This window comes from Zosterops lateralis (assembly GCF_965231275.1).
Source record: "Zosterops lateralis genome assembly, chromosome: 14".
Classification (NCBI taxonomy): domain Eukaryota; kingdom Metazoa; phylum Chordata; class Aves; order Passeriformes; family Zosteropidae; genus Zosterops; species Zosterops lateralis.
Genome location: NC_139774.1, coordinates 11476846 through 11498876, shown reverse-complemented (window position 1 = coordinate 11498876; position 22031 = coordinate 11476846). Strand labels below are relative to the sequence as shown.

The window sequence follows — 22031 nt, the reverse complement described above, 5'->3', positions numbered from 1 at the left end:
CTTGGACCTGCACAACATCCTTCTGTGCAAGTGTCTGCCACTGCTGTGCCTGCTCTGCCTCTTTCCACAGTGTTTTTCCATGTACCTGCACTTGTTAGAGCTCCTTGGGCATGGGATAAAGAATAAATAGTGGAGAGGGTGGTATGAACCTGAAGCAAATGCTGAGTCATTTGGAGACTCAGCACAAGTGCAGCAACTGAATGTCCTTTCTGGGATAGGGACTTCTCATTCCCAAGTGTCACTGCTGGCCACTGCAGGTGTCATCCACAGTGCCTGGGAGAGCAGAGGCTTCCTCAGCTCTGAGAGAAGCCCTGGGGTGAGATGGCTGGCTCAGCTGTCACCAACCCACTGTTTCAGACACTTGGAGTGGAGCTGCATGGTTCCTGCCAAATCCAGGAGCATCTTTCCTGCTTTTGTTTTTTCCCTTGCTGTTTTCTTGGCACGCTGAGGTAAGACTTCAGTCCAGCACTGGGACTCTGAGTCCTGTTTAAGAAAGGGACCTTTTCCTCTCGAGAAAACCCTCCCTTGTCTCTGTGCCAGCACAGAAGTGCTGTGCTCAGCCTGTGACACATCCCAGTGTCTCATTCTCACCTCTCCCGGTGCCGAGTGCACCAGCAGCTGGTCCGGTTTCTGCGATGCTGCATCGGCAGATCCACCCGGGACATGCGGCCTCATGATCCATATGGCTGCCCAAATCAATGCCACCACCAGGAAACAGGAACACTTTTTGCTCGTGGGTCTTCTGCCCTTTGTTCTGGGGTTTTGTTTTCCCTGTCACTGTGCAGACAGTTTCTGTCCAGTGCCTGTCCCTGTGCTTGCACTTATCTCACCCACAGAGAGCCGTGAGCAGCTCCAGCCACCTTTGTCTCCCAAATGTTATGGGCTGCCACGTTGATTGTGGGAACAAACTGGGGCTTTAGGAAGAAAAGTGTCAACATGAACCTGAAATGAAAAACTTATAAATAGACCCCTGTTTTTCATCAAAGGGTACAGAGTATTTGCTGCCAAGAGTATTCTCTTGGATGCAAGCCAGTGTGTGTAGGGAAAAAAATAAATAGCCCAGAGGTTAAAACTTGTGCAAACACTTGGTGCTGGCAGGAGCAGAAGTGCCAGGAGAGCACATGGGGAAGATGTGCAGGATCTTATGTCCTTTGGGATGGATTTTGGTGTGTGGTGCCTTTGGTTAACACTGACCACAGAGGAGGGCTCCTGGGAGCCTGTCAGCATGGGAGAGCAGTAAAGCTGGAAAAAAGGAGACATGAAAGTGAATGAAGATGATACAGATGTGCTGACAGTACCCCAGGGTGTGTTGAAGAAGATTTCTGAGCCATGGGGGACACAGGCTGAGGCTGAAGGGTCTAACACTGCTTTTCTTTTGTTTTCAGACGGATCCACAGTACACAGCCGGAGTGGCAGAAAATATCAAAAACTTGTAAGCACTTCCAAGTGGCTTTAGTGTACAGCCTGTGCCTGCAGCAAGGCCAGGGAATGGCTTCATTAAGGAGAAAATACACACTCTTCTGCTTCCCTTTTGTATTTTGTTGTTGTTGCTTGGGGTTTTTTTCCTCTTTTTAAACTCTGTGCTGTCTTTGCTGATGCCGCTTCCACTTTCTGCTTAGTCTAAAACGCTTCCAGGAGGCTGCTTTGTGCTCGAAGTATTTAACACACGTGGTCATTTTGTTCTGTTTTGCTCCTTCTGCCCTGGGGCATTGTGAGGAGATGGATTGTTTAGATTTCCAGCCCTCCAGGCAGTTGTTTCAGTGTCTGCTGCAGCCCTGTACTTGCCCTGTGCAGTCTGGGCATTGTAGTAAGCACACACGATTGCTCCTGCCTTATTTTGCTTTAAAAATCCGCGATCCATCTTTCTTCCCACTCCAGCCTGTTTGTTTTCCCCTTGTTCCAGGCTCTGGTTACATTTGTCTCTCGTGCTGGCTGCTATTTATGTCCTGGAGCCTCAGTGTCTTTCGCAGCTCGGTCTGTGGCTGTTTAAGCAGAAGCTGCTGATGGATTATTATTAACCATCAGCCGGGTCGGGCGTTAATGGCATCAGAGCTGGGAGGCGAAGGGAAAAGGTGGGGAGAGAAGGGCGGTGACTCCCGTCCAAAGGATGGCGGTGGCCGCACGAAGGAGAAGGGAAGCGGCAGCGCATCCTGCAGCGCCCCTTGTCCCCGGGGCGGTGATGGGAGAGGGGCTGGGGAGAGTTTTGTTCCCGGGCACTTGCGGCAGAGCTGACACAGAGCCCTCCATCTTGCTGTGCAGGAGCTGGCAGGGCTCCCCTCCTTGTGCCTGCGGGCAGGAGGACGCACTTACGGGGATAATGGACTGATTGTCCATGGATCCTGATGAAATTACCGGGCGCTGCTGCGGAGAGTGCCTCTAGTAGAAGTCCTGAAACTTTAATTGACTTAATGATTTGATTTCTCATCGTCCCCCTCTCCAGTGCCTCCTGCCCCTCCCTGAGTCACTGGAATTATTTTTCTTCCAAATTGAATTGAGGTGCTGTGGGGGCCAGGGCAGGCTGGGCTCCTCTGGCAGGAGGGAGGAAGCTGTTGCTGCTTTACTGCAATGTTTTGTCAGCTCGGTGAGAAGCTGCTGTTTCACTGCTGCCTGAAGAAGGGAAGATTTGAGAGTGTTAGCTGAAGGAGCTGCCAGTGCCAGGGAAGGAATAAGGAAGGGAAAAAGGAAGTGAGAAGTTTTTGGCAGTCTCCCTGCTTTGTCTCTCTCTGCCCCATCTCCCGTCCTCCAGCTCTGCACAAACAAAGGAAATCGGCCTTGCGACAAATGTTCTCAAAAAGGCAGTATAAAAATAACTGGTTTTCCTGCTTATCTCTCACAGTTAGAGCAGTCCCAGGGTATTGCTCGAAAAGCTGATGTAGGTGCCTGCTTTTCAGATGGGTGACATTATTTTCTGTTTGAGTTTGACTCTTTAAAGGTTTCTTAGCCACATGATAGGAAAAGTAGATGCTGATTTTATCAGCATGAGAGAACTCAGTAGACTTCCTGCTGGCTCTCTGAACTACAGCACAGCAGTGTTTTAAGCAACTTAGCAGAAATGTATAGCACAACCTCGGCAAAATTAATTTTAATTACTGATGCATTTGGAAAATCTCTAAATGCCTGTAGTGCCAAGTCCTTTCTTTGCTGATCCAGTTTGCAGGTCATTTAATCCTGTAAAGAGTACATGGTGCTCAGGGCTGGTCTTTAAAGCTGACCTCTGTGTGTGTGTGTGTGCAGGAGGGAGGATAATGCTGATGGGGAGCATGTGCACATGGGGCTATTAGAGACTGTGGGAGGGAGGAGATAACTTTAAAAGTCCATGTCAATCCCTGCTGATGTCTTCTGATGAAGCCTGGGAGTGCAGTAGATACCAGGGAAGTTATACCCTAGAGGCTGTGTTTTTTGTTTGGTTCTGTGGCTCAGTGTTTACCCAGTGATTTGGTCTGCAAAATGTTGTGTCAAACGTGGAGGTATTTGTTTACTGCTGCTTTTCTTCCTCAGATTCCCGAAGGAAATACACTCAGGTCTCCTGGAGGTAATTTCCCCATCTCCACATTTCTATCCTGATTTCTCCCACCTGCGGGAATCCTTTGGAGACCCCAAGGAAAGAGTCAGGTAAGGATGAGTGAGTTTATAAACAAACAAGACCTGAACTAAAGAACTGTAGCAAGTTCCTCACTGACTCCAGTAGGGAAAGCTCTTCTGCAGGGCTAGGTGAGGACTTTAAACATGAATTTTCCAAGAGCTAGAAGGATGTGATTTGGTGACAGGGGGATGAACTGGCACCAAGTTTGCCAGGCTTCCCTTGTGCTGTGGTGTTTCCATCACCAAGCAGAGGGGCTCATTTAACCCAAATTATCTTCATTTGGAAGGCCTTGAGATTTCCAGTAACTCTTGGCTGACCAGGGGCCAAAGGGAGAGGCCATATGCCATCCCCCTCTGCCTCCCAGGGCTGTGTCACCTTCCCATCTCAAACCCAGCCTTGGCAGGTTCCCTGGAGCAGCCACTCTCCCAACAGAGACCGACACTGTCATTGTCTTTGTCTCTTGCAGGTGGAGGACAAAGCAGAACCTGGACTACTGCTTTTTAATGATGTATGCCCAGTCCAAAGGCATTTATTATGTGCAGGTGAGTTTCGTGCTGATGCTGGAGAGAAGATGGATGTACCTGTGAGTTCACTGTACTGGCTTGTACCAGCTGAGAGAGAGCAAAGAGCATATCCAATTCTGTGATGCAGCAGAGTGGGAGCAGGTTTTAATCACATAGGTTCAAAAGCTGGGTTTTCAAAATACTTTTTGACTCGGAAACTTCCCAGTTAGGAAAGGCAGAAGTCCTTGTTTCTCTTACCTGTTAGACTGGGTGAGAAAAAGTGCTTTGAGCACCTTCCAGAGTTAACTGGGTCTGTGCCAAAGCTTTTCTTTGGTCTATGGTGTGATTGCTCTGCATAGAGAGACTGTTGCTGGGACCTGGATGGGACATTGGCGCTGTGCCCTTTTGTCTTGCAGCTGGAGGATGATATTGTGGCCAAACCAAACTATCTCAGCACGATGAAGAACTTTGCCTTGCAGCAGCCCTCTGAGGAGTGGATGATCCTGGAGTTCTCTCAGCTGGGGTTCATTGGTAACGTTCTCTCCCTCTCACTCCAGTTCCTGTCAGGCACAAGAGCCTGCTGGCTCTTGCCAGCACTACATTCTTGGCCCACGAAATTGTCCCCACAAGATGGTAAAATACTTGGACTTGATCCCCTCCTATTTTTGCAATGACCCTTGTGTTTGCACAGGGGAGAAAGATCCTCACAGCTGGTACTGCTGTTGCTCACTTTTAGTAAAAATAAACCTGGTGAGTGGCCCAGCCGACAGCCAAACAGTTTAGTTATGGCCAGTAGCTTTTAGGCTGGATGGGATCTGGATTTGCCTAAGAGTGTGCAAAAGGAAGTTTACATCAGCCCAGAACTATTTTGGGAACGGCAGTACATGGTTGCAGTAGCAGCTTGATCTGTTATTTTGGATACTGGTTTGACTGGCTTAAAACTTGTAGTTTTCGGGGCAGGAAATGGTCTGTCATGCAGCTGGCTGTATTTTTCATCTTTGTTTCTCTTTACTGAATGGGAGAGTTTTAGACCTTTTGATACTGTTATGACCTGTGAGACTCTAATGCTTTCTAATTCTGCGACGAATATTAAATCCGGAACTGTATTAGCAATGTCAGCAGTGCTGGTACATAAACAGGATCCACGTGTTGTTTCCTTTACATAGATGGACACATCTAACCTCCATAGCCCTGTCTCCCAATTTTTTCTTTCCCAGCTTTGATTCTAGATCATTTCGTACCAAATGATCCTCTCTCTCTCTCTCTCTTTGCTCTCTCTTTGTGCTCTAGGAAAAATGTTCAAGTCTCTGGATCTGAGCTTGATTGTGGAGTTCATCCTGATGTTCTATAAGGACAAACCCATTGACTGGCTGCTGGATCACATCCTCTGGGTGAAAGTCTGCAATCCTGAGAAAGATGCAGTATGTAAACAACCTCTGTTGAAGGGGAATGTTCTGTTGTGTGTGGGCAAATGTAAGCTTCTCTGTGCCTCCAGAGGATCTTTTCTGTGAGCTCTGGTGCTAACTGACTTTGCACCGAGCTGTGCCATCCCTGTGGAGCATGCTGCAGGGTGTCCTTGTGGATTGTGTAAGTGGAGACCTGGGACTTCAGGCTTTTGTAGTCTGCAGCTGCCAGGAAAGGCATTATTTCTGCATCTAAGCACTAATAGGGTATTCCTCCTCCAGTCCTCGAGGACAGGAGTCGTTCCCCATTCTTGTGTGTTGTTTTGCATTCTGGTGTGCTCCTCTCCCTGAAGCCCTTTCCCACTCACTGACTACAACCCCAGAATAACCCTTTGATGCCGGATCCATGTGCTGTACCCGCCTGGAGCACACATGGAGACTGCCCAGAGAGCTCACCCCAGGCGACCCAGAGCAAACCCTCCTTGCACAGTCTGCCAGAATGAAGCCAGATCACACAAAGCTCTTGTCAGGCTTTCTAGGAGGGTGCAGAGAGGTGAAATGGGCTCTGGTTTTGTGCTGCCAATAAGCTCCCGTGCCATGTGGAGGTTGTGTTTGAACTCCAGCAGCAAGGGGCTAAAGCGAGTGGGAAGGGCAGAGGAGGAGTGTGTGTGGCAGCAGATGTAAGATGAGCTCAGCACCAGATACTCTCCTGTCTTCTCTCTGAACATACTGTATTTACTCAAACGCTTGCTCGCCCTCCTCCCCCAGTGGAGAACAAGCAGCAGAGTCCCTGTGCAGAGCTCAGAGCTGGTGGCTTAGAACAGACTTTGTGGTGACAACCATGTTGTGGTGATAAATGCCACACCAAGTGGTCACTCTGGGAATTAGTATTGTGTTTATGTGCTGGGGGGATGGACCATCATCAGAGCTCTGCAGAGTTGGGCAAGGTTGTAGTTTAATTTGGTCTGATCCCTGGCAGAGGACATGGCATCAGCTCCAGAACCCCTTGTGCAGCAGGACCAGTCTCAGATGATGTCCCCAGAACCCTCCTGGCTGTTAAACCACGTGCTCAGGTGTGACAGAGCAGTCCCCAGGACTGTCTGGCAACCCCACAGTCCACACAGCTGTGGGTAAAGCCGGATGGGTGGGATGCTGGGATGGAGCTGGGAATGACACTGCTGTCTGTGCCCCCACCTTCAAAATCCTCAGCTTGAGCACTGATTAAATGCAGATCCTGCTGTGCAGGATCATCTTCTCCATAACTCATCTGGTGCTGATCTTTTCCTACCTGATGGAACCAAGGTTTTCTCAGGGGAAACCGCAAACCTCTTAAACATGTTGCCTTTTTAAAAATTAACCTACTTTCCATGTGGATTTTTGGCTCCTTTCCCCCACTGTTTGCATGATTAACTCTGCACAGCGCCCTTTCAAATATGACTTTCTCTTGTAAATCCCACTGTGCAAAATCAAATTGGTAGCAGGGAGGATTTGTCTTTTTGATTGAAAGTTTGTTTGACCTGAGCTTTTGGTTAAATGCTTTGCCTGCTCTGGGTATATTCTGCACCTTCTTTTTTAACTAATTTTAGATTTACCTGGGGTAGAGCTGTGTGAAAGGATGACCTTCTTACCACCAACTGAGCTATTCCCCCTCCTGGCTTGTCTGTGACAAGGCTGCTTTCAGGAAACATTTCTTTAGCAGTGCAGGAAAAGGGGAGAAAAATAAATCAGGAGATGCTGTAGCTACCTCCATCCCCCTTCTTCCTCCTCTCCCCATCTAGAGTGAGATAGCCATGATGGAGTTGCATCCAGAGTTGCTGGCAGTGAGCACGGTCTGTCCCATTAGCATGGCTAGTTTTAATTTTCTAATGTAATGTGAGCTGGATTAGGGGATTATCTCTTTTGCAGCTTGCAAGGGTCATGCCTGGAATTTCCCACCTCCAGGCCTGTGGTGGGGGCTTGGTGTGACACCCTGTCTGCTTCAGGCATCCGGTGACGCCACAGGATTTCTGCTGGGTGGGAGGCTGCAAGAGCAGATGGTATTAGGGATGTGCATGCATTTCTTTTCTTGGAAAAACTCAAAGTTGGATAACAAATACCTTCTCCATACAGCATTTAACCTGTATTTTTGTCCTGCTCCCCCAAACTGAGAGAAATGAGCTATTTTAAAATGTGAGTTCTCATCTCCCCACGCTCTCAGTGATTTTCCCTTTTGTCTTTTATTCCCTCTCCGTCGTCTCTCTCCCTCCACTCCATGGTAAATCACTGCCAGGATCACACTGGCATCTCCAAGTTTATTTATGTGGTGGATAGGTGTGAAATAGCCCAGCAGCTCTGATGATGGCACGTGCTCACATCTGCTCACAACTGCTGCCAGCAAACTGGGAACTGCCCATCCAGAGAGAGCCCACACTTGGTACCTGTTCACCTGGGCTCTGACTCATCCCAGGATCACTGTACCTTCAGACATTAGGGATCCCAAGCTCTGAGCTGTAGGAAAAAGGCTTTCCCAATAAGCCAAGGGCAAAGGAAACCCAGTTCTCTGGCTGTTCCTCCCTGACAGCACAGAGGGGATTTGCTCAGTGTTCTTAGCTATGCTTGGCAAGGAGAAATTTGGCACTTAAACCTGGACCCTGCCCAGCAGAGCCTGGGGGGGGCAAGTGGCCGAGAGTTATGGTCTAGTTTCTCCAGAGTGTGGTTAAAAGCCTTCTTGCCAGATTAGAGCCCAATACCACAGAAGGGCACAGAGATGGAGGACAGGTTTGTCTGTCACTCCTTGTGCCCTTTTCCACCCCTCTTTTGGGCCACAGTGGCCTGCAGAGGTTTGAGCCTGGGGCACTGTGGGGCTGTCTCCTTTCAGAAACACTGCGACAGGCAGAAGGCAAACCTGAGGATCCGCTTCAAGCCCTCGCTCTTCCAGCACGTGGGAACCCACTCTTCCTTGGCTGGGAAGATACAGAAGCTGAAGGTGGGTACCAGCTCTATGTCCAAGCTACAGGTGGCCTGGCCTGCAGGCACCCAGGAACTGACTGCTTTTGGATGGGGACATCAGTGACAGCAGCTGGTGGCAGCTAGATTTCTCTGAAGTGGTTTTGTTTTATTCTGAATTACAGTGAGCTCAGGTAGCTCCTGCTCCTCAGAATGGCAGTGACATGCACCAAGAGTCACTGCAAGATTTTAAGCCTTTATACCAGTCCTGGCCACCTGAGTACCAGACCATAGTCCAGGCAAGTGACTTTGAAGAATCTGCTGAAAAACTTTGGAGAGATGACTCCTGGTTTGATCTGACTGCCTTCCCACTCCACTCCATGTACCTGGGATTTGGTGATAGGCAAATTGTAACTCACTGTATAAGAGCTGGAATCGTTGATGTGTGTTTAAACATGAACAAAATGCAGCTTCCTGCAACTACTAGTGCAGAACCCATGGACAGACATCCCTGGGCTGTGCTGTCTGTGTGATCCCTGGAGAAATGGATGCTATAATCCAGTTTGTATCACAGTGCAGTGCAGTCAGGCCATGTAATCCAGTCATTTTATGTTATTGTCAGCCTCCCAGCTGCTCTCTCCTCAAGTGTAAGACTGTTTCCAGAGCTCCTCTGGCAGGGACAGGCGTTCAGGGACATTTGGACAATGAAAGGCTCCTTGTTGTGCTGGATCAGAGCACAGAGCTGGGATGTTTCTCTGAGCTGCCTCTCCTGAAGCAGTGTCCTGGGATCCAGTCACACATTCCCCTGCTGCGTGCCTTGCCCAAATTACTTCCATCTCTCATCCTTCTGTGCCCTGCAAAACACAAAATTTTAATTTGCAGAGCCTTGTAGCTGGCACCCTGGTTCCTCATGGGCCAGAGTGGCTCACAGCCCTTCTCTGCCCTTTTGCTTTGTGCCCACCAAGGACAAGGACTTTGGGAAACAGGCGCTGCGGAAAGAGCACGTCAACCCTCCTGCCGAGGTGAGCACCAGCCTGAAAACCTACCAGCACTTCACCTTGGAGAAGGCTTACCTGCGGGAGGACTTCTTCTGGGCCTTCACTCCCACTGCCGGAGACTTCATCCGATTCAGATTCTTCAAACCGCTCCGTATTGAAAGGCCAGTGCTTGAGGGGTCAGTGGGGGTGTGGGGACAGCCCAGAGCATGTGGAGACATTTGACTTTTGCTCTTCCAGCAATTTAAATCAAATTTCTTGCCTGTCTCCTGCTTGGCTGCCCAGGAGGAGAGAGCAGTGCTCTTCCAGGGGAAGGATAATTTGACCCTTTCTCAGTGGGGCCACCTTTGCCAGAGCCCTTTCCTTTCCTGCACTTGTGAGCAGTCCATGGTTTAGCTGGTCTGGCACAAAAAGTCTCCTGCCAAATCGTGCTGTGGGCTCTTTGGGAAGGTGCCTGTTAGGTTGAGCTGTTTGATGGTTCAGATGGGGTGAAAGCCATCACGTGCCCCCTCGCTCAGAGTGCCTTTCTGTGGGTTTGGTCTCTGTCACAGGTTCTTCTTCCGCAGCGGGAACATTGAGCACCCAGAAGACAAACTCTTCAACACGACCGTGGAGGTTCTGCCGTTTGACGTAAGTGTTTGATTGAGATTGGAGGTGAGGGTGGAGTGGGAAGCAGAAGAGGCTTGAGAGGAGGGAACTGCTTAAAGCTCTCAGGAAAATCTTTACAAGATTTGAGTGCCTCTTACAGGTGCTGGCAGGGAGCCAGAGGGTCATGCCTGGTGTGATGGCACCTCAGGAGTGGGGTGCTTTGCTGAGCACAGCTGTGTGAGCCATCCCTGCCTGCAGAGGGGATGCTCCAGTGGGTGGGATGGCTGCAGGGGAGGGAATGAAGCCAGAATGGTGCAGTTGAAACAGCAGCATGAAGACTGCAACTGTCCTCTTGTTTTGGGCATGTGTCTCAGGGTGCCAGCTATGGGATGAGATCCCAGGGTTTGCTGGCAAGGACAGCCCTGGGGTTGCTGCTTTCCCGTGGGGCTTTCGGGTGACTCTTTCCTCTGGCCTTGCACAAAAACTCCTCTCCTTCTGCAGAGTCTACAGTCAGATAAGGAGGCCTTGCAGGAGGGAAGAGGTGCAGTCGTCAAATACCGCCGGACAGCGGATGGCTACATCCAGATAGGTACAGTGGGGTGGTGAAGTGGCTGCTGGCTTTGATAACACAGCCCATGTCCTCACCTGTATGTCAGTCAAGAACCTTAGAGCTGTTTCCTTGGCAAAGAGTAATTTCTGCTTGCCAGGAGCCAGGTTGGAACAAGATTTAATTGTCATTGTCTCCTCTCCCCCACTGCCCTTGCTCTCAGACCAGGTTGTCCTCCTCAGATAGTTTTCAGTCCTGCATTTCTGCCAGTCTCTGCTCAGAGCTGGGACCAAATGATGCAGATTATTTGTTTGCTTACCCTGGGGTTAAAAACCTCCACCACAGGCCATTTTGCCATCTCTGTACTCACACTGCTTGCAGGTCAGACTTCATCTCTTGCCACCTGAGCTTGTTTTAGTACTTGCCCTGCCCTTGGACAAGAAGAAGCAACTGCAGCCTCCAGAGACTTATCAGTGTGTGATACAGCCCTGGTGTCCCTGTTAAGATGTTGGGGTTTTTTAAGTAGACAAATAAAAGAAAAATTTCCTGGCACATGCAGTGTTTTGCCATTTTCTCATTCCTCTGCATGCTGGCTGGTTTCTCTCAGTTGCATTTTCAAAACAAAATAAATCACAACCAAAAAGCATGTCAGGCCACTCTGTCTCCTTTCACACAGTAGTGGTATGTCGCTAAATACTCCAAATATGTTTTGTTTTGTTTACCTAATTTTTGTTCTCCAAAGTGTGGCATTTTGCACTGTATTTCCATCCACGCTGCTGGTTTTTAGCCTGTTTTGTGTTGGGGAGCTGCAGGCAGAGGCTGCTGGGGCTGTTGGTGGTGCCCTGGGGGAGAGGGGAAGTGGAGGGGCAATGCCAGAGGACCATCCCTGTGTCAGCCATGTGCTCTCCCCACCAGGCTCGTTCTCCAAGGGCGTTGCAGAGGGTGAGGTGGACCCATCTTTTGGGCCACTGGAGGCCATCAGGCTGTCCATCCAGACCGACTCCCCGGTGTGGATCATCCTGAGCGAGGTAAGCCAAGCTCCATCAGCACCTCCCCACCCCTGCCCAGCTCATTGCTCTGATCTCACCCCTCTCTTCTTTCAGATTTTTATCAAAAAAGCAGAGTGACACAGGCATGAGGTAGAACAGCCACACTCGTGGATCCCTGGTCCTGCTCCCTCCTCCCCGCGGCGCCTTGCCCGGCCCAGGACAGCGCAGGGCCGGCTGCTGGAGGCAGCACTCACCCACAGACCCCGGCCAAGCTGCTGCTGCTGCTGCTGTGCCAGCCCCACCCTCCCCAGCGGGGCCAGGATGGGCATCGACTGCTCCTGAAGAGGAGCAAAAAGCAGAACCAAACCCCCTGTGCAGAGGGGTGGCTTTGCTCCATTCCCTCAGCCCCTCGGGGTGCCGGCTGCTGCTCGGGACAGTTTGGGGTCAGGATGAGCTTTAGCGAGCGTGGGGACAAAAAGCACCTTCAGCCCCAGGCAGGGCAATCTTTGGCTGTGTTTGGGGACAGAGCAGGTCACGCTGAGTCCTGCCAGCTGACCCCACCCGTGTGCTGGGACCGAGGTCTGCCTTGCCCTCTCCCAGGCAACAGTCCTGGCCACAGCTGAGGATTAAGTGAGGGCAAAGACTGACCCTCCTTCAGCAGAGGAGGAATGAATCCAAAGGGGTTGGAGCTATGATTATGGCAGGGAAAAACAAAAAAATAAAATATGCCACACTGTGCCTGCCAGCATTGAACACAGCCCCTTAACTCATGGTGAAGTCTCCAGTGTCTTCATGCCTTGAGATGGAGTGCAGAAACTGTCTTTTTTTAAAATAACTATTTCAGTTATTGATTGATGTGGGTTTTTTGGGGAAGGAAAAAAAAAGCAGAGGTAGCCCAGTTCAAAAATAGTAGGGATTAGTGTAAATCCCAATGTCCTTTCAGCTATACACTGGAATGCATTATACTACTTTAATGTTCTGTATTTTTTATTATTGGATACGTTTGATTTTTCAAGTACATCTCTCTATATAAATATATAAAACAATGTGCACTGTAATAAAAGCTAAATTTAATCTTTTGGTGCAGTAGTGAGAGTCACTGGCAGCAGGGCTGCTTTAGGCACCTGTAAACCCCAAGTTCACAGCAGAGGGTGGAATCCAGGGAGGGCAAGAATTTGTTGCAGGGTGGGTGATAAGTGAAGCTGGGGCAAAGTAAAGGTCATTCAATCACTGCCAAACACAGACTTTAGTAACTGGACTAGGGTCAGGTTTTTCTCCCAGTATTTGGATGTGGTTTTAGGCAAGCTTACCCATCCTTTTCAGTTAATCACAGCAGCTTTTCCTATGAAACCCAGTCCCCAACTCAGATGTTCTCACACCAGTCTCTGAGCACCTTTGACAATCACAGGTGATTTCTAGTGAGAAAAAGAATTTATTTTTGTATTTCCATGGTGTGATTCTTCAACACAGATCATTACAGCAGTAAGGAGGAGGGACAACAGCATGTGGGTCAGTCTGTGCTCCATGAGGCAGAGCCAGAGGCATTTTAGACCAGACAGTGCTGCAAAGCCCAGCAGTGAAGCTCCTCAGCAGGGGCAGGGGCTGGAAAGCATTTGCTTTCTAGAAGGGAAATTACCTCTGAGGAGCAGAGGAGTGCCAGCATCCACCTCCTTTCAGTGGGAAATGCAGAGCCAGGGAAACATCTCTGATAGTGCCACATGGCTGGTTCCCTGTGCCAGGGGCAAACAGTGGGGTTTGGGAGAGCCGTGGCCTCTCTCACCAGGCACCAGGGAGCTGGAGAGGCCACACCAGTGCTGCCATCCATGTGGAGGAGCTGGGCCACAGGAAGTGTGCCAGGAGCCCGGCCAGTGCCAGCCCCAGCAGCAGCCAGAGCAGCCAGGCACTGGCATACAGGGGTCCTAACCTGGGTGGGAGAAAACACCATCAGGCACTGCCAGCCCAGCCAGGGTACAAGGAGGGTGAGTCCCCACCCTCCTTTGGGACAGTCAGGGAAGAGGTGACACAGCCACGAGCACATGGGGGCAGGAGTGGTGAAAATCTGCCTGCATTCCCACCTATGGGGAGGAAACCTATTCCAGGGGCCGTGTCCTGCTCCCAGCCTCCCTGGGCTGGTTTGGGGTGCCCAAGGTCCTGGTCAGGTCCTTACCGTCCCTGTGCAGTCACGGCGTAGCCCTGGAAGTACTTGAGGCGGGTGTAGAGGTACAGGAGCCCGCAGGCCGCAGTCACACCTGTGGGGACAGGGGAGCCGAGCTCTGGCCATCCCTGGACACGGCTGGAGCTGCAGTCCAGCAGTCACCCAGCACATGGGGCATCACCAGAAAACCAAACACAGAGTCATTTGTCTTTAAACCACTGTGGGAGTTTAAATGGGTTTCCTTCCTTCCCTCTTTGTGAGGGATGAACTTCTCTGCCCCACAGAGTTTCCCTGGAATTTGGGTTGGCAATGCTCCCTCATGTAGTTTCTCCTCACAACTTTCCTCTTGCAGTAACCAAATCCCCTGAGCTCACTTGGTAGGGATAGACAGTGAATGAATAAATGTTTGGGTTATGGTTTCTTGTTCTGACATAGCTCTGTCTCAGCTGCTGCCACCCTGGGACAGCCTGACTTTGTTTTGGAGAAGCAGCATGAGGGGACAGCCAGGCTCCAGCAAAGGAGCAAGGACTGCCAGTGCTTCCTCCTCCAGGCAGGAATGGGCTCAGCTGCTCCCAGCTGGAGCTGGGACACTTCTCAATCCATGCTTTCCATGAACAAGAGCCTCACAGGCAGGGAGAGACTGCCTGAATCACAACGGGATTTATATTGGGGGTGAGGTTTTCTTGTTTGTGCACACCCCACATCCCTCTTACCTTGATGGAAGAAGATTCCAGCAACCCAGAGGAGGGAAATGAAGATAGGGAAGTATTCTGAGCAGTTTGCCCTGGTGAGAACCAGAGATGAGAATTAAAACTGCCTCCTTGTACATCAGAGCCTGGATAACCAAGACAAGAAGGGAATTGGAAACTCACATCAGAGCAAACTAAAAGACCTGGTGAGAACAATCACTGAAAGGGGCCTTTTCTGTGATCAAGAACACCAAATATCTGTATTGTAGAGAAAAAAAAGCACCCAAACAACACACAGCATTCAGCTCTCCTGCATTTACATGGCCCTGGAATGACAACCTGGGACTGGGACAGAGATTTGTCTCTGCTGGACCCTCAACAGGCTCCATCCCACACACAGCACCATCACAGACAGCTGCTGGGGGAGAGCCTTCTCATCAGTATTTAAGAAACTTTCTCTTCCCCTTGGGTGAGCACAGCCCAAATTTCACACAAGTCACAGTCCAAGAAGGAGCCTTCTCTCAGATAAAATTCAGCAGGAGGTGATCAGATCTACAGCCACGTTTTCCTCCTTTTTCCTTCAGTAACAAAAATACAGATTTTCTGCTAGAGTAGGAGCTGTGCTATTAAAGACATTACTTTTGCTTCTCCCACATTTTACCATTCCCTAGGCAATTTAATCTTAATGTTGGCCAAAAATGTACAAACCTTTGGAGAATGGAGCCAGACTGGGAGCCGGAAAAAGTATGAAGAACCTTATTCTGTAAATGCAGTTTGAGCCTCAGTGAGGGGAGGCTGCCAGGTTTCTTCAAGTGAGTAATACATCAATACCACCTTTTCCCAGATTTTTTTTTTCTTCAATATATGAAATTATCCATTTGTGTACTCTTCCCCAGGGAAAAGAGAAGAAAACCCCACAAAGAAGCAGTATCTTCTCAAGTCCAAGTTCCCCAAGGTCACCTTCCCTGCCGATTGCAGCCGGGGCTTCCCAGAACACCACAGCCCATGGCACGGCTTGGTTAACACACATTTAATAGTTCAGTATTTAATTAAAAGCCACATCAGCAGCTCCCCAGCTCGCAGAGGTTGATGTCTCCAGGCAGGCTGGCCTTCCATGGCACCACAGAAGGACTGAAGCTGGTGTTTTTGTCACTCCACAAATGTTTCCAGTGCGCTGGCAAGGGAACGCAGCTGCTTTGTTCGGGATTTAGTGCTGGGCTGGAACTACCCTTCACACCAGCTCCAGCCAATTCCTTTCAGTCTCTTACAAAACACAACGACTGAGATGAAAGACGGAATCTGGTGCTTGCTGGAAGCCAAAGGGATCTGTGAACGTTTCCAGTTTAGCTCCAGCATTGCTCTCTCCATAGGAACAGAGCAAAAAGAAACAGCCTTCAGCAGAGGCCTGCGAGTGCTGATTCTCACAGTACAATGGCTTCTGAAAGGGAAAAAATTAAAATGCCCTTGTAGCTTCAAGGGCCCAGCAAGGCCGTTTGCTTCAATTGAACAGCAAATCATTACAAGAAAATATCAGGTTATTAATAAAGCTTTGGCTGCTCTCACCATTTGGAGCCAATGGTAATATTAAATTTAATGATTCTAATTGTGAATGCTCTGCACCTCCTCCATACGGCCACTAATTTGTGATTTGGCTGCCTCACAATGCCAGAAGGAGAATTATCATGGATGGACAGAAACACCCCAGCCAAAGTGCTCCAAATCAAAATGCAGACATTTGCACACAAAGCATTGGAAAAAAAATATATAATATCAGTAGCCGTAAGTGGAAAGGTGACTTGAGGAGGACCATTCTCCCCCAACAGTGACAGTTGACTCAAGTCTTATCTAGACAAAGGCACAACAAAAAGGCAAAATCTTACTGAGCTCTGAAGGTCCGCTCAAATTCAGGGTGACCTGTTGTTTCAGGAGGGGAAATCTTGTACTTCCGACGGGCATAGATCACCTGCATTGCAAAATAGGCTAAAAACAGAACACAGGAATGGTAACAGACCAGCAGTGTTAGCCAAGCTTTATCTGGCTTGGAATCAAGCAAGTGATTAGAATGAAAGAGCTGATATGATCTAGGTCCATAGTCCAGGGCTCTCACACATGACCTGTAATAAATGTGCCATTTATTTCACTCTCATGCTTTAAATTCAGGTTTGGTTATCCCAGCTGGGTGCCAGTGCTAGGTGACATTTTGCATCATCTCACACCCAGCAGAGCCCTCAGTGCTGCTCCCCAGCAGATCAAACACAATAAAACCTTACCAGGTCCACACCGAGTCACAGAATTAGTTCTTACTCTTGCACTTTGTGTTTAGAGTACATGTGCACCATCAGCCAGTCTGATGGGAAGGATGTGCAACACTTTCTGCTATTCCTAGTGGGTGCAAAGTATGGTCCAGGTCACAGAGCAGCATCCAAACTGTCAAGCACTAGGATATCATTAAGTCAATTAGAGATGCTCTTAATCATGGTAATAAAATGAAATGGGGAAGAGGGTGATTATTTCTTCCTCTTCACTCCTGCAAGGCAGCCCCAAGGCTCCAGCAGTTTAAGGAACACAGGTGCTGCCCATGCCTGCTATCAGCCTGTGCCACATTTAAGCCAAGGCACTGACTCAGTGTCTGCTACATCAGTCCTTTGTCAATTTGTAAAGGACATTGAAAGTAACTTCAAAACAATGAAAACTTGCTAACATGAAGATCTGGAGTTTTTCATTATTTATTGAAAGCTCCTACTCCCACAGGCAATTGCTGATGTTCTGAGTGTTTTATTTAGGTGCACTACTACACTGCTGCCTTTATTGAAAACTCCTATTTTCATATAGGAGAAAATTAAGTTATAAAAACAATTACTTTGGTGGTCTGTGGTGGTGTCACAGACACTTAAGTGAGCATGGTCCTCACATAGCAACATTTCCAGAGCATGGCACAGAGAGATGAGGAGCCAGGGTGCAAGGCCTGCCTTGGGGACAGTCTTGTTGTACCAAAGATAAAAGCAGAACAGCAGGATAGAGAAGGGGAAGTAGGGACAGATGTTCCAAGATTAAAGACAAGACATGTGCCTGCAGAAAAGCATTAGAACATATGTAGAAGGAAATTAGAAATGTAAATAATCTGATGCTATGTGACTTGTATATCACAAGGTTTTAGTAACATACATTCCTTTCAGAACACTAGAACATAGATACAGTCATTCCTTTCAGAACAATTAAACGTGTTCTAGTGTTTTCCACAGCCCTAAATGAGAGGTGCTGACAGAGCAAAGTAGGGGGAAACAAGAATGTTCCCTGCTCTTTGATTCATTTGTAGCACCATGTTGATCACGGGTGAGGGTGTCACCCTTCTCCAGAGGTGCAGCAGGACACGACACAATATTCCCTCTGTGAATCCAGAGATGTGTAACATGCAATGGGAACTCAGCAGCTGCTGGCAGAGCTCTGGGAATAAGATGCAACCACGACCCATCCTGTTACCTCTCCTCCCCCCTGATGCTCTCAGGGGTCTCATCCCAGTCTCCTCTCCAGAAATGGACTGAGCTAAAGTTACAGCATCGTGAGTAGCTCTGGCTTGTGGCATAAACCCAACTGCACTGGGCAATGTTCTTCATTCTGCTTTGTGCCATCTGCACCTTTCCTAAGGGAGGATTCTTGTGACTGATGGCTGAGGTAAGAGTCATTTCACATCAAAACTCTCCATCAGCTCTACACTTGGCATCTTGCTTCTACACAGGGGCTAATATTCAGACAAGTCCTACAGAGATCTCTGACACTTAGGGAGGGGTAACATACAAAACAACCACCCAAGAGGAGCAGGAGCCTTTGGGAGGACAGCAGGCTGTTCCCCAAACCTGGTGTAAGGGCGAAGAACTAAGGATGAAGAATCAATCCACAAAAACACTTCTCAGAATGAGGTGTTGAAAAAACTCACACTGCCTGAGCCTTCTCAGCACGGACTCTTGAGTTCAATCTACTCTGCAGAACCTTTCAAACCATTTTTTCTGTGATTCATGTCTCGAGGTTAATCACCTGTGCGGATTCCCATTTGGCTTAGGGGCTCAACTCTCCCTGAACTTTGCGCCTCAGTGGAAATACTCTTCATTCTCTATTTGATTATGTCCACAAACTTGTCAAATCATATCACAGCTGCTATCTGCCACATTTGAGTGAACCTGGCAAACAAGCCCTGTGGGGCCTGACAGTGACATTGCATAAGTTTTTTTTCCTTTGAAGCTGTAAAATAAAGGAGCAGGGGAAAAAAACTGAAGTAGAATAATTTTGCTCTGTGGTACAATGTTCACCACAAGGCTGGGGCACACATCTAAAGAGTGCTAAACTCAGTTTCACTAAACTGAGAATGACTAAATTAAAAAGGGGAAAGTTACTTGAAAGAATGTGGAAACTGCAGGCTGCCAGGAAATTCAAAAGGAAACATAAAAATCAACCAACACTGTACCAAGGTCAGCCATTAAATTACATCTCCTACACCAGAGCGTGATGGAGGAGTGTCTGTAGGGATAGCCCATGTCTGTGCTTCAGTGCTCACCTGCTCAGGGTGAATCCCAGACCTGTAACTCACCTACAGAATGTCCTTTCAAAACATGCAGAGAAAGCCACTGCATAGCCCTGAACCCCAGTGACACAGGCACACGTATTTCATAGGAGTAGATGGAAAGGAAACACACAGGATTTTGCAATTGCTCCTTGGCTTCCCATGCAGAGACCATAATACCAGGATGCTTCATCTGATCAAACAGATAGGAAGGTGCTAATGCCTGCTAATTTTCTGCTGGCTTCACACCTGGCTTGTATGCCATGAAAGTAAAATGCTTAATGCTGCAACCTTTAAAAAGTACTTGAAATTCTCATTAAACAAAAATATTTAAGACAAAACTGCTATCTAGGGAATTGCTACTGAGGGTTTCCTAAAGGAAAAGGGCTCAGCAGAATTTCTGTAACTCAATTTCAAGTTTTCTTCATGTCTTGTCTTTGCATATGAAACACTTGCTGCACCCCCACCTAATTTAACTATAAAAAAATTCATAGTACAAAAGTTTCTTGCATTTAGTGGTGGTATGTCTGTATAAATTGAGTGGAAATTACTGAAAATTCAGAAGTCTTGAGCTTATTTTTAAAGTGGCATATTTTGCTTTATAATAATACTTATATTAAGAGATTTACCATCTGATGGTTAAAGTTACATGACCCTGCTCACAACCATTTGTAAGCAGAGGTGTGATATCTGTATGGTGCATTAATACAGTAATAATAAAACCCACAAATCTTTCCTTATAGAATTGTGAAAATTGTCATTAAATGGGGGCTCTGTCCCCATCCCAGACAGGGGAGGGATCATCGTGAAGCTCAAGGGAGAGAGACTTTGCGCAAAGGACCCACAAATAAAAAGAGCTTGGCAACAACACTGTTCCTTCTAAATGATCTAAACACAATGCATCTATCAAGATTAGAAGTCACTGAGTTCCTTTGAAGAGCTCTGTGTCTATTTCTGACCAGAACTAGCATTAGTTTCCAAATCACTGTGCTCTCAGTCACCTTGTCCTTTGCTTTGTGCCATAGGAACACACAAGGATGTTGGTCACACAGAAACACCTGTGTGCATGAGGCTCCTTTCAACATCCACACCAGGTCTGTCTGTACACTGACCTCAGCAGAACATTGACTAACCTGCCTTTATTTTAGCTACCTCCAGTCACTGCAGGTTACAAATTACCTGCTAAAATTCAATCACCAACTAGTTTACTCTAAGAACATCACACTGAAATTGCTTTAAGTCTAAAAGTTTTACTTGCTGGCTTTGAGGACCATTTTGGTCCCTGTTAAATAATGGCCACTCAGGCATGACATTTCTGCTATTAACATCCAAAAATTTGTATCATTCTGCCATGTTGGAAAACAGTGACTTTCACTCCAAAGACACTCAGAGAAAAATACAGGAACCACATCCCACAAAGTTTAACATAATTATCTTAATACTGGCATGGTACAAAGGACATTTACCTTGCTCCAGGACCCCCAGAACTGTGACTGTGGCCAGCAGGTCTATCTGATCTCTCATGCTGCCAACTGTGGAGCAAACCCAGGCTGATGTGCTGGATACAGCTCTCCCAACACTCTCTCCCACCACCACCCAACCCACTTCCACTGAGCACAGGTGTTTCCTCCACCACACCTTAACTCACATTAACTCTCCCCACACCACGTGGTTTTCCAAAGGAGCCACCCACCAGAAAATGTCTATTCCAGCCTCTTGCTGAACAATGGAGCAGGGAAGAATTTTACATGAGCAAGATGTGAAATTCTTCTAATTACATTTACAGATTTCATACCATGATTGAATTATATGTTGCTGGCAATGGAAAGATGATGGAATTCTTTCCAGGCCTTTTGTTGCTAGTTTTAATGAGCTCTGAAGCATCTCAATTATGTGCAAGGTTGTAAAAATTATTAACAAGCATTTACAAATTAATGACTTGACCTTCTGCTCTTATTTCAAGTACGGAGTTGACCACATGAAAGATATGATACACTCCAGCTGGAATAACTTAATTCTGCTACCAGATTCTGTAATTTAACAGAACATTCAGATACTTTGTCCTACTAATTACTACTCTTAATTTTACCAAAGAAGACTACAGTTCTTTTCTAGCACTCACTCACCCTTAGTAGTTTTCTGAAGTTTTTAAGCAGTACCTTTCCCTGGCTAACATACAAAAGTTCTCAGATCTGAAGGCAGCAGAGGATATAGAAATGTACAGACTCTGAGAAATGTTACACTGACATAGAGTTATGATTGTAAAATATACAATATGAAAACCAGCAATGTTTTAGCCCTGAATAACTTTTCTCCTCACTCCACAAAAGTAAAATAGGTATCAGTTCAAAAAGTTACCTTATGTTTTTGAGCAACTTTATATGGATGACTCTGACTTTAAAATCAAAGAGGAGGAAGGTTTTCCCTTAACGTTGGTGGCTGAGCCATTGCATTTCTCCCTGTTCAGTCACACACAAAACCCCTCACTACAGAATTTGTGCATGTACCAGACCTACACACAGCAAGTTTTTTTTTCTAGTTTGGCTCTTCATTGCTTCAAAACCCCATTGTGACAGCTCATCAAGTTGAAAGTTATTGAATCAAATATCCAATGTTACACATTTTATAAATAACCACACATGTAGAATAGCAACACCACTCCCTTTCTCTAAAAAACCACTCATATGATGTGACTTCAGACTCTCCAAAGTAAAGCAGACTCAGACTAAATAGAACCAAAACCTAAAAATTAACCTTACCTGAATCTATTGGTGACCAAAAATTTCATCTGTAGTGTCCAATATAAAAGTCAGTGGGGAAATGCCACCAGGGTCTCCTTACAACATATTTCAACAAACAATTCAGGCTTCAGAAAACACTTCCATTACAGAATTCCATTACTCTCAGGAAAAACACTGGTATCAAGAAAAAAAAAATCAAATTAGTTTCTGAGCAAAGGTTCGTGACAAGCTGCCTTCTACATATCTTTGGAAAGCCACAGATGTCATTTCAGTGGGGGATGGTTTGGGAAATTTGTTTCATTCAACCATAACTAAAATGCAGCATTTTAATGGGGCAATTAAGCAAAAATAATTGTAA

General features: G+C 47.4%; 2 protein-coding genes across 3 annotated transcripts in view; one reads left to right on the top strand and one right to left on the bottom strand.

Moving 5' to 3' along the window:
• The window catches only part of MGAT4B (alpha-1,3-mannosyl-glycoprotein 4-beta-N-acetylglucosaminyltransferase B), a gene marked incomplete at its 5' end in the record, with an annotated part of 50674 nt that extends 38079 nt beyond the window's left edge, over positions 1-12595 (top strand). Inside the window, 11 exons of the mRNA XM_083871702.1 lie at positions 1386-1432; positions 3499-3612; positions 4050-4125; positions 4503-4617; positions 5377-5507; positions 8347-8454; positions 9380-9573; positions 9961-10039; positions 10499-10586; positions 11460-11572; positions 11648-12595. Coding sequence (XP_083727828.1) covers positions 1386-1432; positions 3499-3612; positions 4050-4125; positions 4503-4617; positions 5377-5507; positions 8347-8454; positions 9380-9573; positions 9961-10039; positions 10499-10586; positions 11460-11572; positions 11648-11671 — 1089 coding nt within the window. The 3' untranslated portion in view covers positions 11672-12595. The remainder of the gene's footprint in view (positions 1-1385; positions 1433-3498; positions 3613-4049; positions 4126-4502; positions 4618-5376; positions 5508-8346; positions 8455-9379; positions 9574-9960; positions 10040-10498; positions 10587-11459; positions 11573-11647) is intronic.
• A 637-nt stretch (positions 12596-13232) lies between these two features.
• On the bottom strand, positions 13233-21861 carry LOC310915202 (leukotriene C4 synthase-like). 2 transcript variants are annotated; one of them, XM_083871916.1, is made up of 5 exons: positions 21692-21861; positions 16258-16357; positions 14402-14472; positions 13701-13782; positions 13233-13457 (listed from the first exon to the last, which is right to left on the bottom strand). In XM_083871916.1, the coding sequence occupies exons 2-5, from the start codon at positions 16344-16346 to the stop codon at positions 13310-13312; spliced, it is 390 nt and encodes a 129-aa protein (XP_083728042.1). In that variant the 5' UTR covers positions 16347-16357; positions 21692-21861; the 3' UTR covers positions 13233-13309. The 2 variants fall into 2 exon arrangements, with proteins under 2 accessions (XP_083728042.1, XP_083728041.1); XM_083871915.1 differs by lacking the exon at positions 21692-21861 and adding an exon at positions 20399-20466.
• Between the last annotated feature and the right edge of the window lie 170 nt (positions 21862-22031).